This window comes from Anolis sagrei, chromosome 6 (genome assembly GCF_037176765.1).
Source record: "Anolis sagrei isolate rAnoSag1 chromosome 6, rAnoSag1.mat, whole genome shotgun sequence".
Taxonomy (NCBI): Eukaryota; Metazoa; Chordata; class Lepidosauria; order Squamata; family Dactyloidae; genus Anolis; species Anolis sagrei.
The window spans coordinates 72,830,536-72,852,618 of NC_090026.1; the positions used below are offsets into that span (position 1 = coordinate 72,830,536).

Below are 22,083 nucleotides of genomic sequence, written 5' to 3' on the forward strand. Positions count from 1 at the left end.
CCCCCTTTCACCCAGCACCTACACCAGAGTCCAGTAGTTCAATATAATACTGTTTATTTTTAAAAGTATATAAAAAGGGGAAAGGGGGCAAAATCCAAGAGGGTTAGTAGAATAGCAAATACAGAATAGCAGTAATTCAAAATACCAAGGAATATAAAGCCAAGGAATAAAAAAAACCACAGAATTAGTCCAAAGGTACATGAAAACAGGAACTTTCCCAATGTGAATGCTTCAAGGAAACACAGGCATAACGGGAACAGGAAACTTAAAAATACTTGAATCAGAAACTTGAAATTCGAAACAGGAGACTGATCTCCTTTAGCAACATTGTCTCCTATGAAAGCAAGCCACTTAATTTAAGCCCTCCAAGTCACCCATAACATCATGCCTCACACACCTGGATCTCTGAACCTTTTCTCGGAGCCTCAGACTAAATCTAGTTTGCCGACTTTTCACACCCTGCATTCCCAGGTCTAATCTGTGTTCCCTTGAAAACTGCCCGACTTCCCAAGACCGTTTCTCAAGGGAACTGGTACTTTCATTTCCCCATGTTGTCTGGAAACAAGCTGAAGAATCCATAACATCAGCCTTATCTGCCTGCAATTTCCTCTGATCTCTCACAGACTCTTCACTTGAAACCCATCCTCTGCGGCCGACCCATCCTCTAAACAGTCAGAAAAATCCTCTGATGCTTGCCAGTCTAAACACTTTCCCATTTGTAATGCAAATTATTTGGAGTGTCTTGCTTTTCAAAACTCAATTATGGGCAACTAAAGTTACGAAAGGCCTGTTCCTGGTTTGTTGATTTGAAATATAGTTAGCTTTCCACATGTGTGGAAACTGTAATAACTGTAACTTTTCCACATTTTATTTAGAGATGTGAGCAGATTGTCAAGTTGTGGGTATCGAAGTTGTCAAAATGTATTACTGTTTCAGCATGAGCTTCGCAAGCATATATTTGTCCTTTTAGTCATTAATTGCTTATGACAGTACTGCTTATCCTACAAATAGTCCTATGGCTGCCTTGACTTCTCATATGAAGAGATACCAGAACCATTGTCTAGCTCCACTCCTTCTTTGATCTTTGTCTTTATTTCTAGAAAGATTCAAAATGGATGCCATGTTGGCAATCAATGCTTAATGGATTCAAGGAAAATATAAGGTGCATGACATTATATTAAATAACATTGTAAACATTCTCTGAAAAATGGTGGAAACATTTAAAGACCGTCCATTTGTTTATGAAAACTTGCTATAATAGGTCAATAGCAAAGAATGGTTTATACTCACATTAAGCCTATACAAGCTGGCACAACACCTAAGAATAGACATAATTAGCACTGTTTGGCAAGAACAACAAAGGCATTTAAGTCTTTGTGAACAGGAATGATGGGCAGTATCCAATATATCAACAGGGAAAAGAAACATTTGTGTTATTTTATTTTAGTGCTCCCAAACGGTCCAAACCTACAGCTTAACACCACCATAGATGGCATCTGAAAGGAATGTTTACGTGTAACATTCCCATACTTAAGTGCTCAACAGCTGAAATCTAAGACAGTGCTTACATTCTGCCTTTCTCTGGTGGCAAAGCAGGACAATTTATGCATTATAAGGATGCCAGCTGTGACTTGATATGGCAAAGTGTCATGTAGAACTGCTATAAACAGCTGTTACAAGATACCAGGAGAGCTGGTAGACACAAAGGTGAATACAGCTCACCCACCATGGCTTAGCGACCAGGAGGGGTTGAATACCTCTCCTGTTTTTGCTTCATGACTAGAACAGTCAATAACTGGTTGGTGAGTGAGTGGTTTTCAAGCCCTTTCAAGCTTGCAGAATATTTCCAGTTATTTGTGGATTGCAGATTGTTTAGAGTTTGGTGTTCAATTTGATCCTCCAGAACCCTTTCATTTATTTATTTTAAAACCCAAGAGTTGTGTATATCTGCCAAGTTTCACCCCACCTCAGTAACTGTGTCACTAGGTTGGTGTCACCTGTTGTGATAACTCATAGTGTTATCTCTATGGACCTCCTCCTATAGCAGATCAGACCACAATATTGTAAATTGAAATACAAGAAAATTTAACAAAATTATCATTATAAAAAATAGCACCAAAAAAAAAAAAACAACAACACTTGCTTGCGCTTCATGTACATGATTTCAGGCATCATTGCAACTGAGAAAGCTCTGACCAGAATGCACATTGTATCAGAAATTTCAAACAGTAAATCAGCATAGGGTTTTAAGCCTTATTGATTACAGTACATATAAACTAAGCTAAAACAGAACGCAAAATGTTTTTGTGCTTACGGTATAATTATAGGGATATTTTTACATAAAATTATAAATTTCTGCTGCAACACTGTGCAAATGTTTTACTGTGTTATCACCTCTAACAGTGTTGCCAGATACACTTGGCACTTCTTGCATCCACACAGGGGCGGCTCAACCCATTACGCAAAGTAAGCATTTGCAATATAGTTGAATTTGCCCAGGGGCGCTCTTAAGGCGCTCTGGAGGGGGGGGGGGGGAATAGACGACATATGCGAGTTGTAGTTACTGGGATGTATAGTTCACCTACAATCAAAGAGCTTTCTGAACTCCACCAATGATGGAATTGAACCAAATATGGCACACAGAACTCCCACGACAAACAGAAAATATATATCAGTGATTGGTTCGCGGGGGGGGGGGGGGGGCAAAATACTGTTTGCTTACCGTTGAAAATTACCTAGAGCCACCTCTGCATCCACATGATGCTTCTGCACATGTCACTTTCAGAACTTTTCCCTGTATGTTCTTCTCATTGCTCATTTTAATATGAAAAGCTCAAGGTTTTTGTTATTAAAACATCATATAATATGTTAAGAAGGCCACAAGTGGATGACAATGGAGACACGTGCATGTTTTATTACATATCGACTTAAATACCATATTTACTCAAAGCTAATGTTCACCTTTTTTTAGCTAAATTACATGGCTAAAACTGAGGTGCACGTTAGATTCAATGGTGCTTTAGAACTACACACATAAATCCATCTGTGCACCTCCATCAAGCTGGGTCTGGCAAATCTGCCAACCTTGGCCAGATGGAGAGGTTCAGCATCTTAACTGGCCTCATTCATGAGACCTTCAAGGCCTCCCCCTCATGTCTGAACACCCTAGGAAAGAAGCTTTAGCTTTAGAAGCCACCACTCGTCCACCTGTTGGGAAGTTCATCAGCCTCAGCTTGATGTGAGGCAGGCAGAAGAACAGTCAATAGGCAAGGATACACTGCACATTACATTTGACAACAAAACTTTTTTTTGCAACGTGGTGCATATGTTTTTTAAGGTGCTTCAAAATTGAGGTATGCATTACAATGAATGACACAGTTACTTGAGTAAATACAGGGTTTTTTTTTCATAAATGCTATTTTCCAATCATTATTTCCAACACTTGAACTGGCCTTACAAGATTTGATTAGGGCTCAAAATAATTGCATTTTGTTTAAAGAAGAAACCATTTATGTAATATTTGCTTAGGATTTTATGTCCATTTTTGTAATGTATTGTGACGGACGTAAAAAGAAAGATCAGAGTTTCTGAGTTCTGCTTTTGGTTTTTATGAAGTTAGTCCAATCGCAAAATCTGAGTCATGTAAACAAGAGTTTGGGTGCAAACACACACACTTACAGTAGTATTAATTAAATCTGAGTCAGGAACCCATCTTTACACAGAAACAAAACACTCTTCTAGAGTGTTGTGCGGATTCAAGGATGTATGGCGGTATTAGTATTTTCTCCTAACGTTTTGTCTGCATCTGTGGCTGGTATTTTTAGGGAATCCTCTGAAGACACTAGTCACAGATGCAGGTGAAACATCAGGAGAAAATGCTAGAACATGGCCATACAGCCTGGAAACCACACAACACTCCAGTGGTTCCAGCCATGAACGTCTTCAACAATACATTAAAACACACATCATTACCATTTTTTAAAAAATTAAGTCATTGTATTGAGAGAAGGAGGGGTGTCATTTTATAACTTTGACTATTTAAATCAAATTAAGAATTTAAAGAAAGAATCCTTGCTATCTGTTTTTATATTAATTGTCAATTTATAATATTCCCATGATTTTCAGAAAGTTTTCTTAGGCAAGGAACTGAGAGGAGGTTCTTCCAGCTCCTTTCTCTGAAATACTACCTACAGTACCTTATATTCATTGGTGGTCTTTTCCAAGTACTAACCAGGAATGACTCTGCTTAGCTTTGAAGCTATCACATTCTCCTATGGATGAGTTCCATGAAACTGTGTCTATTTTTGATGTATCCCTCTGACCTAAACTGGCTATTAAAACATTCTTTGAAACAATAGAAAGGTTGACAATTGAATAATAGTTTACTAGAAATATATTTATTTTAAAAAGCAGTAATCAATCATTTTCAACTTCCTTTTCACTGCTCCTGACAAAGTTAATGTTACATCAACAGCAGAACAGGGAAATTATCTTACTTTGCTGTATCCCTGAGGAAAATTATGCTGTTCTTCTCTTTCACAAATTCAGAGCCTCTCAAAAAAAGAATTCCCAGTCAGGAAACTTAAAAGGACCTCTCATTTGTAGTTGTTCCAGCAGATATATCCTACCAAGCCTTCTGTTTCCTTGCTTCACATGATGAAAGGTAATTCATATATTCAGCTTACTTGACAAGTCTACCTAAATGGTAACTGAAAAACATAACTGTGCCACAAAACTATTTTTATCCAAGTTTCTCCTTATGCATATTTGTTTTTAAATGGCATTGTTGCACACTCAGCTGGTCCTAAAGTGTCTCTAGTCTTTAAAGTGTCTCTAGTCTAGTATCAGATGCTGAAACAAAGGAGCAAGTGTTGCAAAGTGCAGCTTTGTCTATTGACCTCATCAGATGAGGCTTACTTTGGCTGCGTACGCTGGTTCAGTCCTAGTTGACTCATGGGACCCACCAGATCCCATCTCACAATGCAAAGGAACTTCTAGTGGGGCTCCGTCAGACAACTAGTGTGGAACTGGTGTATGTCGCCATTGCGGCAACATGGGAGGCTTCCTGTGTTGCACCAGGATGAATGGGGGGAAGCTGAACATGCTTCCCCCCCCCCCATGGGATTGGCTTAAAGGGAAGCTGGGCAATGCAGAGCATGGGGCAACGGGTTACCCATGTCCTCTGGCAGTGGTCTCCGGATTGACCACGAAACATGGTGATTCCAGTGGCCTGTGTGAAGTGGTCAACATACTGCTGTGCATTCTTTTTCTTAGTAGGAAACATATATGTTCAGTACAGAGGTGGGAATCATAAAGATGTTTTGTTCGACTTTTCCTCTCAGCATTTCTCACCACTGGCTATGCTGGTTAGAGCTGCTGGGATGTGCAGCCCAATAATTTGTGGTCGACTGCATGATCTCCACCCCTGGTTTAGTGATTGCGTGACATAGATTAACAAAATGTTTATTACAGAACTGAATAGGAGCAGTTAAGTTCAGGCAGAATGCCTATGTGCATAAATGGTCCAAATTTACCTTCTGATTTACTTTTAAATACCATATGCAGAATGATGTGACATGACAGCAAGGACTTGGAGTATAACCAGTTGTTACTATGGCAATGGGTTTAAAAAGCATTAACCATTGAGTATTTAAATGTAATCCCAAATTCTTGCTGTGCGGCTTTTGTCAGAGCCAAATCCTCAAACTTCAAAGGAACAAAATTTAGTAGTGAAAACAAGCTGCCACCACATGCCCACATACACACATATACAATCTACATCAGATGAAGTCAAGAACTTTATCCAGACCATAACCAAATATACTTCAGTAAATGAAAATGAAAGAATAACAGATCCTGTGTAATACATCAGCTTTCTAACTCAGAGTTGGTTGGTATTAGTTGGTATTCCACTTAAGGTCAACTTTTAAAAACTGTTGAGGTGATATAACTAAGACCTTGAGTACAAATTTTCCATTTCCCCCCTCAAAACCACAACACATTACAAAGAGAGTTATCTCTCTAGATCAGTGGTTCTCAACCTGGGGTCCCCAGACGTTTTTGGCCTACAATTCCCAGAAATCCCAGACAGATTACCAGCTGTTAGGATTTCTGGGAGGTGAAGGCCAAAAACATCTGGGGACCCCAGGTTGAGAACCACTGCTCTAGATACTACAACAAATCAATGGCCAAAAATCACTAAGGGAAAATATTAAAATTCTGCAACATTGAGGTGAAGGTTTTGTAGTATAGGGAGTCCACAAGTTATCTCTACAATTTCAATTCTACATACTAGTGTTTCTCAATCGCTTCTCCTACAGGTGTTTTGGACTTCAGTTCCCAGAAATCCCAGTCATCTTCCCAACTGTTAGGAATTTTGTACGCTGAAGTCCAAAACACCTGGAGAAGAAAAGCTTGAGAAACACTGTTTGTGGAGGCGGGAGGCTATCTGTGTAAGTGGACACCTCTGCCACATACCCGCATACACTCTTTTCACTTTTATTATGTGTACAGATAGATAGATGATGTTATAGTAATCTCAACATAACCTCTGCTTCAACACCAAATTACAATTAAAGATTAGCTTATTTACAGATATATTTGATAGACCCTAACGAGAGCTTGCCAAAGCAAAACGAAGATTCCCAGCTGTTATGGACCAAAAGGTCAAGCCGTTTCAGAGAAACAAAATCTGTCTGATGGGAACTTTTTCAGCTCCCAGCCTATGACCCAGCCATAATCCACCTCCTCTTTTGAAAACTCTTAAAACATGAGGGGTTTAGGAAGTAAGAGCAACTTTAAAAGAAATGATCTTTGACTGGCTCAATCCCTTTGAGGATAAACTACTCTTCCTTCATCCTGCATGCATCTTTCTCTTTTCCATGAGATATTTCGGAAGAGCGGCTAGTACCTGGAGATACTGACTGATCAAATGGAGCAGGAATTAATCCTAAAACCAGAACTTGGGGAAGTTCATAAATTCCAGAATCTCCAGCAATGTACTAGAGCTGGGGAATTCTACTTTTCTGTAGTTTTCACAAGCTATACCGACAATCATGGAACAAGAGAATGGACACTTATAAAGGGAAATGGTTCAGCTTACGCTCTTTCCATGTGAACTGGATCTTCTTATGTGTTTTCAGTGCTACACAAAAGAGTAGCACAGCAACAACTTAAGCAACACAAGGGTGGCATACTTACCTTGTCTGAGACATATAAACCTTCAATATTAATTGATTGTGCAGAAAGTCCTTTTTAAAACTGGATGTGAGGATGTTTGCTTTTTAAGCTTTAAATGGGTTTTACATTTATGATATTTACATTAATTTTAAGAATTTTTTGGCATTTTAATGATATTTTAATGGTTTTAAAATGTTTTATGTTATACATTGTTTTAGTTGTATTTTGTTTTAACCTATAGTGCACACTGCCTTGAATTGGAACAGTGTGATATAATATAGTGTAACAGAACATAAAATTTGCTTCTCTGTATTTTCTTTAAAAAACACTATACTAGGAGTTGTAAGGGACTAAAATTACCAAGTCATTCATAGTCACAGCATAGAGAAGCTTAGTTACTGTAGTATAAATACATAAAAGAATAACAAAAACAGAAGTCCTTATTATTACTAATTTAATATGGCTATTTTATATTTCTAGCTTGCCAGAAGCACTCTGATGTTTTGTCCAAACTTTGCACTCGAAAGAAGTCCCATTGCTGAGATGTCAATGTTTTGGATTATTTTTCAAAGAGCAAGCTTGAGCCTATAATGGTGAGCAAATTCTCCAAGAAGATTCTCATTTGTGAATAACTTGGTATTCTGTATCCTAGAATTATAGAGTTGGAAGACACCATAAGAGCCATCCAGTTGTACTCCCTACCATGCAAGAATACACAATCAAAGCACATTTGACAGATGGCCATTCAGTCTCTGTTTAAACCTGGCCAAACATCTACAATGTGTGGTAAGAACTAACCTCTATATAATCTTTGCCTTGCCCTCAATTACACACTTACATATTTGTTATGCAGATATTATTTTAGCCAATATGAGCCAATGAAAAGAGAACTCCCATTTATTAGTCACTGATTATCTGAATGCGTCAATGGGGAAAAAATAACATTGCATTATAGCACAGACAAACCATGATAGATGATTGCTGGGGTTAAAGTTTTTCAAAACAGTTGGCACATTAAAGGAGACAAGCAGGGCCAATGTCTTTCATAGAGCCAGGAGAGGAAAATATTGGACAGTAATGGATTCATAATTGAATAGGTACTTAACTTTATCAGGCAGAATCAGGCTCGATTCCCACAGATAAATAAGATCAAAGCCAAATTTTACACTCTCAAACTACCATGCCGTGAATCATAGCTTCATTCCTTGAAATGGCAAGCCTGTGGAACACACTTTTGCTTTGCTGCACACGTTCTTTTAAGAGCACCTTTCAACATATTTTACTCACCATCATCTGTCGAATATGAAACATTTCAGCTCCTGTAGCCGAGAGACGGTTTGGAAATGAAATGTCGACAAAAGATCCAGGGAGTGTGCTTGGGCCAGCATTATACACCTTAAGAAAAGAAGAAGTAAAAAATGAAGACACACACACAAATGTCAGAAAATGTGTTTCTAGTAAGGCTGCAATTGGCTTTCAGGAACTCTAAATGGCACAACACTTTCATTGGGAACTACTGTAAGCCTCTTCTTTATTTATTTATAATGTCAGAAGCAAATTGACAATACAGTTATAATGTATAAAAAAACTACGAAGTTGAAAACTTGGCAATATGCTAAATTTCCTTTGATCAGAAACTGGCCACTTCAAGTTCCTCTGGTGTTGCTGTGAGAAGGTCCTCCATTGTGCATGTATTACTATCCTGCAGGGAGGTTCTCTCATGTCCCCGGCCTCTTCTTAATCCATTCTAACATGGGCACAAACATTGCCAACAAAAAGAAATGTGGAAAACAAGGGAAATCAGTGTAGCTGTGGGGATGGTAAATCCATCCTTGGTTTTTTGACTTCTCATTACAGAAGTGTTCTGTGTTGCATGGGACCTCTTCCGGTGGTAAACCTTTTCTGGGATAGTGTTCAGCATTGGGGAGCTCTTGGGGAACTTGGAACAATAGTAAAATCATAACCAGATTAAACACGTGTATGGCAATGGGCCCATTGGGTATGAATCATTAAGCTGAAGGAAGGGCTTCAGTAGTCAATTTCATGAGTTCAAGCTTTAACCAAGGTCATCATATTCCTGAGCATACCAAGATGGAAACAGTGCCATATATTTTATAATACACTTACTCTCAGGAAAGCAAAATACATGATACCTGTAGATGTTTATACCTTCCTTCAACAATTAAAGTGGACTGTTTTGTGATACAGCTTTCTGTAAGACTGAAGAATTTTTGATAACGACTAATGGAAATTTGTAAATGAATTGAGATGGACAAATGTATTAGGTTGATAGAGGAGACAATATTTGTCTGTTTTAAGAGAGACTTCAGATTTACTGAATAATATGTTCCACTACTTTGGGGGGGGGGGTCCATTACTTGTGGGATATATGAGCTTTTAGTATGTTATTGAATGTAGACATGTGACTGCCTAATATTTCTTAAAGAGAATAGACTAGTTAGGATAAAAAACATCAGAAGAATGAGAGGGATAGGTCTGTAGACATGTCTTTATGCTTATTAGTTAGTCTTGTTTTAGTATAAATGTTGTGTACATACCTGTGTGTTGGTGTGTTTTATTTTTATATGGGGTTTTGTGGTGTCAGGTGTGAAAAATGTGGCACTAATTAGAAAGGAAATTAGTAGGGTGTTGTTTTTTTAAAAAATGTACAGCTATAATGTATTTGTTCTACTATAGTTGTATTATAGTTTTTCTTTTCCATCAATAAAAATTAACCCCCAGTGGTGAAGTGGGTTAAAGCCTTGTGCTGGCAGGACTGAAGGCCAACAGGTTGCAGGTTTGAATCTGAGAGAGAGCAGATGAGCTCCATCTGTCAGCTCCAGCTCCCCATGCGGGGACATGAGAAAAGCCTCCCAAAAGGATGGTAAAACATAAAAAAAACATCCAGGCGTCCCCTGATCAATGTCCTTGCAGACGGCCAATTCTCTCACACCAGAGTGACTTGCAGTTTCTCAAGTCGCTCCTGACACAAAAAGTAATAATAATAGCAAAAAGAAAAAAACCAATTAAAGTTGATTTCTAGATGTAAAGAATTAAAACACAGATGTTAGAACTGGAATTTAGCTAGGTTGCTTCTAACTCGTTAGAATCAACTCAGCTAATGAATATATATGGAAAGAGTTTGATTAAGTGGTTTCGTTTGGATCCTGCACTTAATGATCTTAGCGAGTTTGTGTTTGTATGTATCCTTATATGGCAATCTATACAATTTAACTTTCTGTGTATTTGGGAGCTTCTCTGCTAATTCTCCTGCATGAAGGCCTGGGCATTTGTTCAGAGCCTTCCTTTGAATGGACCATTGCTTCACAGTAAGCCTGTGGGACAGAACCTCTGCTTTCAGAACTGTTTAATCTGTTTGGGGGTCTCTCTCTCTCTTGAGAACACTTAGCCTTACAGTTAATTCAGCCCCGCATGCCTATACATAGATGCATTTGCCTAAACATTTACATGCTGAAAAATAAACAGTTTCAATTAGACACGGCTAGCAATGTTTAGAATTTAGTCTCGGAATATGCCGTGGTCTATACATGGCGCTATTCAGAATCCAACTGACTCAAAATATCCAAACATCTAGATTTCATTCTCCAAACATTGGTCATGTTTTGAAGAATGTATGAATGATAAAGAGAAGTGGTGCACAATGCCAAAACCTTACAAAAACCAGAGGCACTTAAAAGGGGAAAGAATCCAACTCCAACTACAATAAGCTCTAACTACTTCATAAAGTGCAAGCATAATAAAACAAACTAGAAAACAAATGATCTAGCAATTATATTGTGAAGAGCTAATGATTTGGAGGAAAGGTTGAATCTCCACTATAAAGGAAATGAAAGGGTTTTCTTTTAAAAGATCATCATCTGCTCAGTCTATAGTTTGTTTCAATATACTTTTCACTGTTTTTATTTTTTTAATTAGTTGCTTTTTGTTCAATATCAACTTTTATTGTACAACGTAAAACTGATTTATACCATGCTGCTATGGACAAGTCTACATGGGGACCACCAAACGCAGCATTGCCCAAACACGAATCAAGGAACATGAAAGGCACTGCAGACTTATTCAACCTGAGAAGTCAGCCATAGCACAGCACTTGATGAACCAACCTGGACATAGTATATTATTTGGGAACACAGAAATGCTGGGTCACTCTAACAACTACTATTTCAGACTACACAGAGAAGCCATTGAAATCCACAAGCATATGGACAATTTCAAAAACTCCAAAATCATAGCAGTAAATAACGAACAACACTCAAAAACAATCAGAGCCAACTAATCTTCTCCCAACAACCCTTGAAAACTGCTAGGCCATTAAATGCTAATCAAGGTGGCCAACTGAAACATTCACGCCTACCTCAAACAGACAAGAGTTCTTTCTTCAACCCTGGACATTCCACAGAGATATAAACCCAATTTTACTCACAACCTCTGAGGATGCCTGCCATCCTCTGAGGGGGTTGGACTGGATGGCCCATGAGGTCTCTTCCAACTCTATGATTCTATCAGGAGAGAATGCTTCTGGAACATGGCCATGCATCCCAGAAAACACACAACAACCCAGTAAAACTGATTTACTTCTACACTATTTAGCTAACTTTTATGATTTGATCAATTTAAGACTGAAAATGTTAGTAATTTGTAATTTTAAAAAACAAAACAAAATCAGGACTTATGCAAACTATATCCCATAAATCCAGTCCTGACCACACTTCTACAACTCCTCTATTAGTTGCTGTGAACTATTACCTTCCATGGTGGGAGACATGTGCTATTAATTAGTCACAAAATAACATCATGTTTGGGAGAAAACACATTTTTTAAAACACTTATTACAATCTTACAAAACACATTCACTGAGCAATCTATCATTCTGGAGTTCCATCTAGTGGCCAGAAAGACGTTCATGACGTATGGATTCAGGAATAGTACAGATGAGAAACTGATGGAGAGAACGATGTCTTTTTAAAATGCCATTATGAATATTTATATACACACATAAACCTCTTCCACACTGCCATATAAAAATCCAGAATATCTTCTTCAAACTGGAATATATTGTACTCCTATATCCACTCCTTCTTCTTCTCCTACTACTAGTAGTAGGTATGGTGCCAGAATGCTGAGTCTCAACAGAAGGAGCCTTTAATTTCTTTGTAATTTAAAAATATCCAGTTTTGATTAAACCATGTCCTCCTCAAAGTTAAATGAGAAACAGTGCAAACTACAATGAGTTCAATATGGCATATGTTTACGTATGCCTAGATAGGATTAGAGCCAAACAGCAAATGCTTCCCCACCCCCTGCTGGATATCAACCAGCATGCCAATGCCTTAAATCAAGAAATTATTTTCTAAGATCTACAGAGATACCCGCAGGAACACCTCAGCAAGTGAGAGTCCAAAAGTGGCAGGCTAAAACCCGGAACCTCAATCAGTGACTGATACCAAATGAGAGACTCCCCCCTGGGCACACAGGAGACTAAATGACTGGGAAGGTGCTGAACATACTGTGGTCTGGCACCATAAGATGCAGAGCCAACCTTAAGAAATGGAGCCACAAAGTGGAGTCCACGACATGCAAGTGTAGAGAAAAGCAAACCACAGACCATCTATTACAATCTGAGTCTGAGCCCTGCCACATGCACAATGGAAGACCTTCTTATTGTAACACCAAAGGCCAGCTACTTGTCAAAGGACATTTAGTATAATACCAAATTTTTAAACTTTGTTTGTGTTTTTAAATACATTACAACTGTAACCTTGGTTCGCTTCTGACATGATAAATAAATAAATAGCAAATGTTTGAATGGTAAATAGCTGAAAGAAAGGACAAATGACAAAGCAAACAACTAATGGCAGTTGTATGAACTGAGGGACTAAGAACTGAGACTAGTCCATTCCAGACATTGAGTCTTGTATCTAAGGATCATATATTTACAACATAAACACTTGTTTTTGCTTTGCAAGCATGACGTAGACTGTGCTGTAAGAGAGTGGTAGATCTAATGCCATCCGGTGAGCCCAGTGTCAGAATGGCCACTTGAAAATGGTGCTCCTCCGTTCCAGACCAGCACCCTAACCTTAACACGACATTGGCCTCATAGTTTGTTTTGGTAGAACTGAATGAATATATTGATGTATTGCTGATATAAATTGCTGCATGAACCAAAGTAGGGATTTTATTCATTTTATTCATTTTTGTATTTTTTTCTGCCAAGTCACACTATGTCCTGAGAATTTGCTGAGAATGAAAGAAGGATCATACAGTGGTAAAAGTGGCACCAGGGTAACTATGTTTAAGGAAAACTTAATACTAGAGAAAAAGCATGTGGCCAAAATCCAAAGAGCAGCCACTTTCACATCTCAAATGAGATTTTTTTATTACCTTCTCATTACTCTAATGCAGTGATTTTCAACCTGTGGGTGCCCAGATGTCTTCAACCCCTAGAAATCCTAACAGGTGGTAAACTGTCTGGGATTTCTGAGAATTGTAGGCCAAAACACTTGGGGACTCACAGGTTGAGAACCACTGCTCTAATGGATATATATTTACTGTACCATGCCATTTCATATAAAAACACATCAGCAGTAACATATAGTTGTTGTGTGCCTTCAACACATTTCCAAGTTATGTCAACCCCAAGGTAAACCTATCATGGGGTGGGCTTATTTTTGTTTTGTAAGATTTGTTCAGAAGAGTGTTGTTTTTGCCTTCCTCTGATGCTGAATCTGTACTGCCATATAATCCAGTTGAATGCAGTTAACCTGCATTCTGAAACTGGATTAGATGGCAGTGTAGACCCAACCTAAGTGTGACTTGCCAAGGCTACCACAAACTCCAGAGTCATAGTACCGTACAATGCTAAAACACTTTATCATGCAAGAACAGTACCATAAATCCATATTTTCACTAAAAAGAAAAACCAGAAAAATAACTTTCTTGCCTATGTATTTTTTACAAAACAATCCTATACATTTCTACTCTAAAGTAAATGACCCAGCCTTCAATTGTGCTTTCTCCCAGGTAAAATTAAAGTATAGTTAGTACAAGAGACTGTTATGCATGATTTTTACCTGAAGAGTGAAGTTGAGGTCCTGAAAATGACATTCAAAATCTTCCAGCTGAATAAACTGAGAAGCTGCCACAGACTCACCATAAATGAAAGAACTTGGGGATACCACACTGAATGAGAGAAAGTAGGAATAATATGAGATTGCAAAAGGAGAAAAAAGGAGCTTTGTTTTCTGTTGGATAAATAGCTTCCCCTTTTGATACCCTTTCAAAATTATCTATTTCTCCTTACATACTTTTATCCTACAAACGAAGGAAAACATAAACAGAGCCCTGACTGTGAAATTAAACAGAACGGTACACAGCCAGACCTTCATGTGACCTGTACTATCCCAGAACATTTGGCCGCAACCTTTGGTCTGCCAGATCTGAACCAAAACATCTGACTTGACCTCAGAAATGATGTTTCCTTAAAATGTTAGATCATAATGCTGTACTTAATGCCTAATGTTTTTGTGCTTTAAAAAGTAATAAGGAAATGAAACATTTTTATCATGTCCTAAGAGCTGAAAGTCTGGAAATTTTAGTGAAAATAAGGAAACATTATCTTCATGTAAACAAAGGAAACATGTTGGTTTGCAACTAACTTAGAAGACATGCTTAAAATAACTGTCAGAATTGCACAATGATAAATGCCTTACCCTGTGATAGAGGAGTCCACTTCATGCATCAGAGGAACAGAGAGGGTGAGAGAGTTGTCATGGAGGTTGTGTTCTAAGTTCCCACTGTACAAAATGAATGAGAATTAAGATTATTGAATAAATGCCCTTACACTGACAACAACAGTTGAATGTAATTTGTTGAATTGGTGGTGCTTCTGCTCTACCTAATTATAGCAGTTTGATTCTATTTAATATTCAGAATGCCATTCTATGGAAATCATTTATATAAATAAAAATGTAATGTTCGTTTGTGGAATTAACATAACTCAAAAACCACTGGGTGAATTGACACCACATTTGGACACAATACACCTATCAGGCCAACAAGTGACCATCACTTCTAAAAACACTGAAAAATACAGCAGAGGGGACTTAAAAAGCCCAAAAACAAAAATTACAATGAATGTGCAAAACCATATATATATATATATATATATATATATATATATACACACACACACACACACACACACACACACACACACACACACACACATATACACATATATACACACACTAAACACATTTACACAGACTGGGCCACAGCAATGCGTGGCAGGGGATGGCTAATAGTAACAATAACAACAACAACAACAACAACAACAACAACAACAACAACAACAACAACAAGCATTGCATGGGAAGTTCCTTGACAAAACTGAAGGAAAAGTTGACAGGGAGAAGACCTGGTTATGGCTCACGAATGGAACACTGAAGAAGGAGAAAGAAGGCCTGATTCTTGCATCCCAGGAGCAAGCCATCAGAACCAATGCAAACTAAGGCCAGGATTTCTCAAAAACACATAATCAGCTGATGACCCAAAATACAGAATGTGCAAGGAAGCTGATGAAACCATGGATCATATCCCCAGCTGTTGCAAGAAAAATCTCACAGACGGACTACAAACAAAGACACAACTCTGTGGCCCAGATGATTCACTGGAACTTATGTGACAAGTACCACCTGCCAGCAGAATTGGTGGGATCATAAACCCACAAAGGTCATGGAAAATGAGCACGCAAAAATACTGTGGGACTTTCAGATCCAGACTGACAAAGTTTTGGAACACAATACACCAGACATCACAATTGTGGAAAAGAAAAAGTCTGGATTATTGATGTCGCCATATCAGGTGAAAGTCGTATTGAGGAAAAACAACAGGAAAAACTCAGCCACTATCAAGACTTCAAAATCGAACTGCAAAGGCTCTGGCATAAACCAGTACAGGTGGTCCCAGTGGTCATTGGCGCACTGGGTGCCGTGCCAAAGGATCTCAGCCAGCATTTGGAAACAATAAACATCGACAAAATCACAATCTGTCAACTGTAAAAGGCCACCTTACTTGGATCTGAGCACATCATTCGAAAATACATCACACAATCCTAGACGCTTGGGAAGTGTTCGACTTGTGATTTTGTGATACGAAATCCAGCATATAGATCTCGTTTGCTGTGACATACTATGTTTTTGTGTCAGTAAAATAAATAAATAAATAATAATAATAATAATAATAATAATATATTTGTATTCTACCCTATCTCCCTGAGGGGACTCAGGGCGGATTCCAGCGTACACAAACACAAAGCAAACATTCAATGCCTAGAAACAACGAAACACAGCTAAAGGTAAAAGCTTCTGGCTCTGAGGAGTGGTGGTCATCTCTGGCTCGGAGGGATGGTGCTCATCTCCATTTCTAAGATGAAGAGCCTGCATTGTCTGTAGATGAAGAGCCTGCATTCCTACTTTATGTGACATGCATAACTGTATGGAGTGCCGTTTATCTTCCCACAGTGGCAGTGCCTATTGATCTACTCATATTTGCATGTTTTTGAACTGCTAGGCTGGCAGAATCTGGGGCTAACAGTGGGAGCACACCCTGTCCTGCAGATTCAAACTGCCAACCATCCAATCTGCAAGTTCAGCAGCTCAGAGGTTTAACCCATTGTGCCATCGCTGCCCCGTTGGACCATCACAGGATTTGTATTTGTATATATTCGTATTTGTATTTTGAATTCTCATCCAGAGAACTCTGGTGCCTTCCCAAACTACAAACACCAGGATTGCATAGGATGTATGCACAACAGTCAAAGAGAATCACAGTGCTATAATTGTGTTGCATGGAAGAGCCATTTATTCTTTCCCTCTGGATGACTTTTCTCTTTCAAAGCTATCCTTACATGTAAATATTTACTCCATTCTGATGCTAAAATGAGATGGCTAGCTTTTAAGTGAAATATGAAAACTATGTGCACGTACAAAAGCCAACACCAGATTTAGCCTAATTGTGTTGTTCTTTGGCCAGGTTTCCGATTGCTTCAGTATCTGTGTTTTCCCTTTCAGGAACAGCAGTCAGACATCCTAATCCTCCATTCAAGCAACATGGGATACAAAGGGGAAATTTATTTGCCAAAAGTCCTGAATTGTTGGATGGTTGTTTGGCTCGTGATACGCCTAGTTCGTTTCATGGTTATGTCCTCAAAACGGGTCATCCGAATAACTGATAAAGGGCCAACTATGCCACTCAATGGCACACGATTCAATTTATCATTGGTGTGCTCTACAACAAATATTGAGAAGAGCATAAGATGCATGTTTGAAACAAGTATCACAAATTTGAAAACATACATCTGAGAAGCCACCTGAACCTCTCTATTGTACAGTGCCACTATGATATGATGGATGCAAGAAATATTAGATATATTTTTGTTCTCTAGCACAATATATCAGTATACATTTCAGAATCACGGGCCAAAATTTTCTATGGTCAGTTATCACTTCAATGTAAGTATGCATCACTATGCCCAAAATTCCTTTAAAAATGGAAAAGAACCTTAACTATTTAAATATCTGAAAGGCTATTACCTACATCTCCCTAGGTCACATCTTTTCATATGTTAGAACCCAACATGCTTTTATGATGTTGAATAAGCTTCTTCATGAGAGAAAGTTCCAATATGAATTCTCCCATACAGATACACATACTTAAGTTGATTACATTCTAGCCTGAACTAAATGGTTATTCCCAGTTAGATCAAAAGTGTGGAATCAACAGCAACTCAGTATGTTAATATCAAATATATGTTTCTCTGGTAGTTGGGTCTAACAATTTGATTTCGGCCCTAGGGAACCTAAGTCACATAATTGTTTCCGGTGCATAAACTGGTCCTAATTCTACAGTCTGAAAAGATAGAAGACATACTATTCAATTTCAATTGATGTGTAACAAATAGGCAAATGAGTATTTTTAGTGGTGGTTTAGAAACTGTGGCAACTATTCTATACCAACAGAGAAGCATTGTCCATCCATAGATCCTTATGTCATCTAAATGACAACTTCCAAACATACCACATTTGGAGGGACTACAAAGTTTACAGTCACTAAAAAAAAGCAAGTTAAATGGGAAGGATGGCCCAAAAGATGAAAAACTGTTTTCTCATCCTGTGGCTTCTGTCACTCAATCGTGTGGCTGATCTGGTACATCAGTTCCACACCTTAAACTGACCACTAATGTCTACATGAGAAATGAGCAAATAATCAGAGTGGTGAGAATATTCACAGCCAGATCACCAGAAAATGGATGCTTTGTTTAAGTTTTTGGCAAGTAAAACAATACCAGAGGTAACAGAATTTAAGCCAAAAGCCAAAGTCTAAAATGAGATTACTGCAGCCAACAGGAAATTGCAAAATCACAGAGATGGCATGAGTCAGCTCAGCTTTTATTCCTTCCACAAATATGTCCCTTTATAAATACAGGGTGGAACATTATTTAAAAGCCTGTTTTAACATCCTTGTACATCACATAAACATTTGACATTAGAAATATATAACTGCCTTTTTCAATATATGTTAAGGTATTTTCTACACTACGGAATACAGTGATACCTTGATTTAAGAGTTTATTTCATCCCACAATGGAGGTCTTAATTCAAATGACTCTTATCTCAAAGCAAACCCCAATGAAATGCTAGTATTCATTCTGTCCCACTAAACACCCCCCCCCCTATTTTGTTATGTGTTATAAGTAAGAAAATGCATTGCATATTCACATAGAACAGTGGTTCTCAACCTGTGGGTCCTCAGATCCCAGAAATCCTAACCACTGATAAACCGGCTGGGATTTCTGGAAGCTGTAGGCCAAAACACCTGGGGAAGCCAAGGTTGAGAACCACTGACATAGAACAATAAAAAAGAAAGTTCACACAAAGTGAAGAGGCAAATGTATCATTTTGTGTGCATTTGCATGGTTGCAGTCCTAACAACAACAACAATAGCAATATTGTCTTCTGTACTGCAGATGAAGAGACTGCAGATCTAAATGAGTGGCTTATTTAAGGCAGATGTGAAAATATCAATCCAGTAGGTAGGTAGATACTTTGATATACTGAGGTCATTTGGAGTTTTGGATGGATAGGGTGGGGGTTATTCCTACTACCTACTATAGACAGTCCCACTGGAGACTACAGCTTTTTTAAACCATCAATTAGGTCAAATGGGGGTTTCTGTCCAGCAGCATCTAGAAGGCCACTGTTGACCACCCCAGATCTAAGAAATATCTCATGATTTAGAAATGTTAATACTACTACCTTTATCTATTAAATGACTGGTTCACTGCCTCCAATATTGCCTACAATGACCAGTACCTGGCCTCCAGGCTTTCAGAAGAGTGGACTGCCCCAATCCTACACAAAGATGCCAGGTAGTGAATTTCAACACACTACATGAAAATTCAACTATAGATGTTTAAGGCTCGGGTAATATTTGAATTATGGACTTTCTGGTTCACAACTCAGGTTGCATCTACACTGCCTTATTTTCCAGGATCCGATCCCAGATTCTCTGTTTTGAACTGGATTATATGAGTCTACAGTGCCAGATAATCTGGGATAAGTGGATAATCTGGGATCAGAACCTGGGATATAGGGCAATGTAGATCCAGATGGAGTCCCCTTGGCTGCCCTGAGTTCCCTCAGGGAGATAGGGTGAGTTATAAATAAAAGAAGAAGAAGAAGAAGAAGAAGAAGAAGAAGAAGAAGAAGAAGAAGAAGAAGAAGAAGTGCCTAAAGACCTCGGCGCTGACAAAATTACCATCTGCCAGCTGCAGAAGTCCACCTTACTGGGATCTGCACACATTATTCGCCACTACATCACATAGTCCTAAATACTTGGGAAGTGTCCGGTATTTGATCCAATACAACAGCCAGCAGAGTGTCTGCTGTGGACTCGCCTTGTTTCAAATTATAATAATAATTCTCTTTGACACTATCCTTAGTATTTCGCCTCATGTAATAAGAGAGAAGAACAACAAACATTTCATGTAACTGTTTAGCACATACTTATTTCTCTTCAAATAAAAACTGGTTTGTAAGGGTGTTTGGTTTATGCAAAGAAAATAACATTAAATCAGCAAGCTGCTGCAGCATTCCATCAGATTGGAAGCACAACAAAGGTCAGCCCTCTGCCTGGATCAACTGTTCTCCTTGTTTAATAAAAGCAGTTTTTAGAATATGAGTGTAAGGAGTCAACTTCAAATGTGGTAAGTTCACTTACCAAATAGACAAGCAGCCTAGGATGCTGCATGAACTTGTCTCCCACACCTGTTATCTCTCAAGAGTTACTTTCTTCTCCTTGAGATGGATTCACTGAGCAACTGTTGCTTCCTTTCTCTCATCCATCTCCAACTGTTGTGCATGGTGGTTTCATTTTTGTTTGTTTGTTTTAAAGAGGATGTTAAGAACTGTAATATTAAATTTGTCATAGGAATAGCAACTGTCCTTTTGTGCCTCTACCATCACCTTTAACCGCAACTTAAAGCAAAGCAGCAGTCTTTTCTTTCAAAGTAGTAGGCCTGGGCGCAACAGTTCACAAAGCCAAGCAATGATCATTCCCATATGAATATAACTATTTCCTCTTGATAATCGCAGAAGGGTTTGCCTCTTTATGACTTATAAGCAAGGGAAGTGTGCATTGAGCATCACAGTTTTCAACACTCCCTTTATCAAATCCCTTTACACTCATCATGAGGAATCTATAGTTCAATGGAGACTTGGCACAAACTTTCTCCTAGCAGACTTCAGGATACCCCAGAGACCCCCAAACATCCAGTTCAGTTGCCTCACAAGAACTTTCAAACTAGGAAAAGAAAGCCTTATGAGTAACCCTATATATGCCAGTATGCAGGCCATCGATATCAAACAAATGCTAACAGCTTTCTGGCTTGTGAACTGCAGAATACATGGATTTTGTTATTGTGACTGAAAAGCACAATTGAATTAGCTTAGTGCAAGCAAAGATGGAAGGAATAAATCTGTGCCGGCTATAGGATTCTCTTTTCCGCCTTGACAGAAAACACACCAAAGATTAGTAAAAGTAGTCCCGAGCCAGTTGGGATCATTGATTATACATCATGCACAAGTTGTGGCTGTGATGACTAATCCCTATACTTAGAGAGATCGGAAAGCATGCTTTCTTGGCCAGTTTGAGAATAGTGCTTGGAAATGGAATAATGTCTTTATATCTTACAACTTAAGCCATCACAAAATGGGGAAAGATTAAAACAAGGCACTAAGGCATTTTTGTGAGCTATTATTAGGTTTAACATTGAAATTCGCTGCACAAAAAACACTTGGGATCCTACTAAATCATATATGAAATCATGTTCTATGTTTTCCATTACTGATCTGAGTAGAGCACTGAAGCACTGAATTCCAGAATCGATGGGACCCCTCCCACAACTACAAAGGGATTCATTATCTATGTCTCAAAACTTTTCATTTTTTTTCCTAATTAGGAAATGAACAAACTGGCTGGCAGAAGTGCTTGTGTTATGGACACAGAACAACCAGACACATTGGAAAATACCTTTGCAAAAGTGTAGGCTTGACATAATATATTTTTCATGTCCAGACTGGAAAAACACAGAAAAGAATCCATGTTTTGAAGATCCAAGGATGCAACTATAATGTATCTCATAGCAGCAGAACACAATATAAATAGCCAATGTGGAAGGAGCTCAAAGATACATTTCAAAGAACAATTTGGAGATGGACAGTGCCAGATATTTAAGAGTCTGCCTGGTCCTGTATTACTGACACTGCATTCTTCCTTATAAGGAAAAGAGAGGTCCTTCTTAATACATTAATTTTAATCCCT

General features: G+C 38.4%; 1 protein-coding gene across 1 annotated transcript in view; it reads right to left on the reverse strand.

Annotated features, from left to right (window-relative positions):
* ITGA9 (integrin subunit alpha 9) overlaps nt 1-22,083 on the reverse strand; it is a 313,194-nt gene that overhangs the window by 44,910 nt on the left and 246,201 nt on the right. Inside the window, exons 21-23 of the mRNA XM_067470189.1 lie at nt 14,913-14,996; nt 14,274-14,382; nt 8,467-8,574 (exon numbers count right to left, since the gene is read on the reverse strand). Of these exons, the coding sequence (XP_067326290.1) occupies nt 8,467-8,574; nt 14,274-14,382; nt 14,913-14,996 (301 nt within the window). The remainder of the gene's footprint in view (nt 1-8,466; nt 8,575-14,273; nt 14,383-14,912; nt 14,997-22,083) is intronic.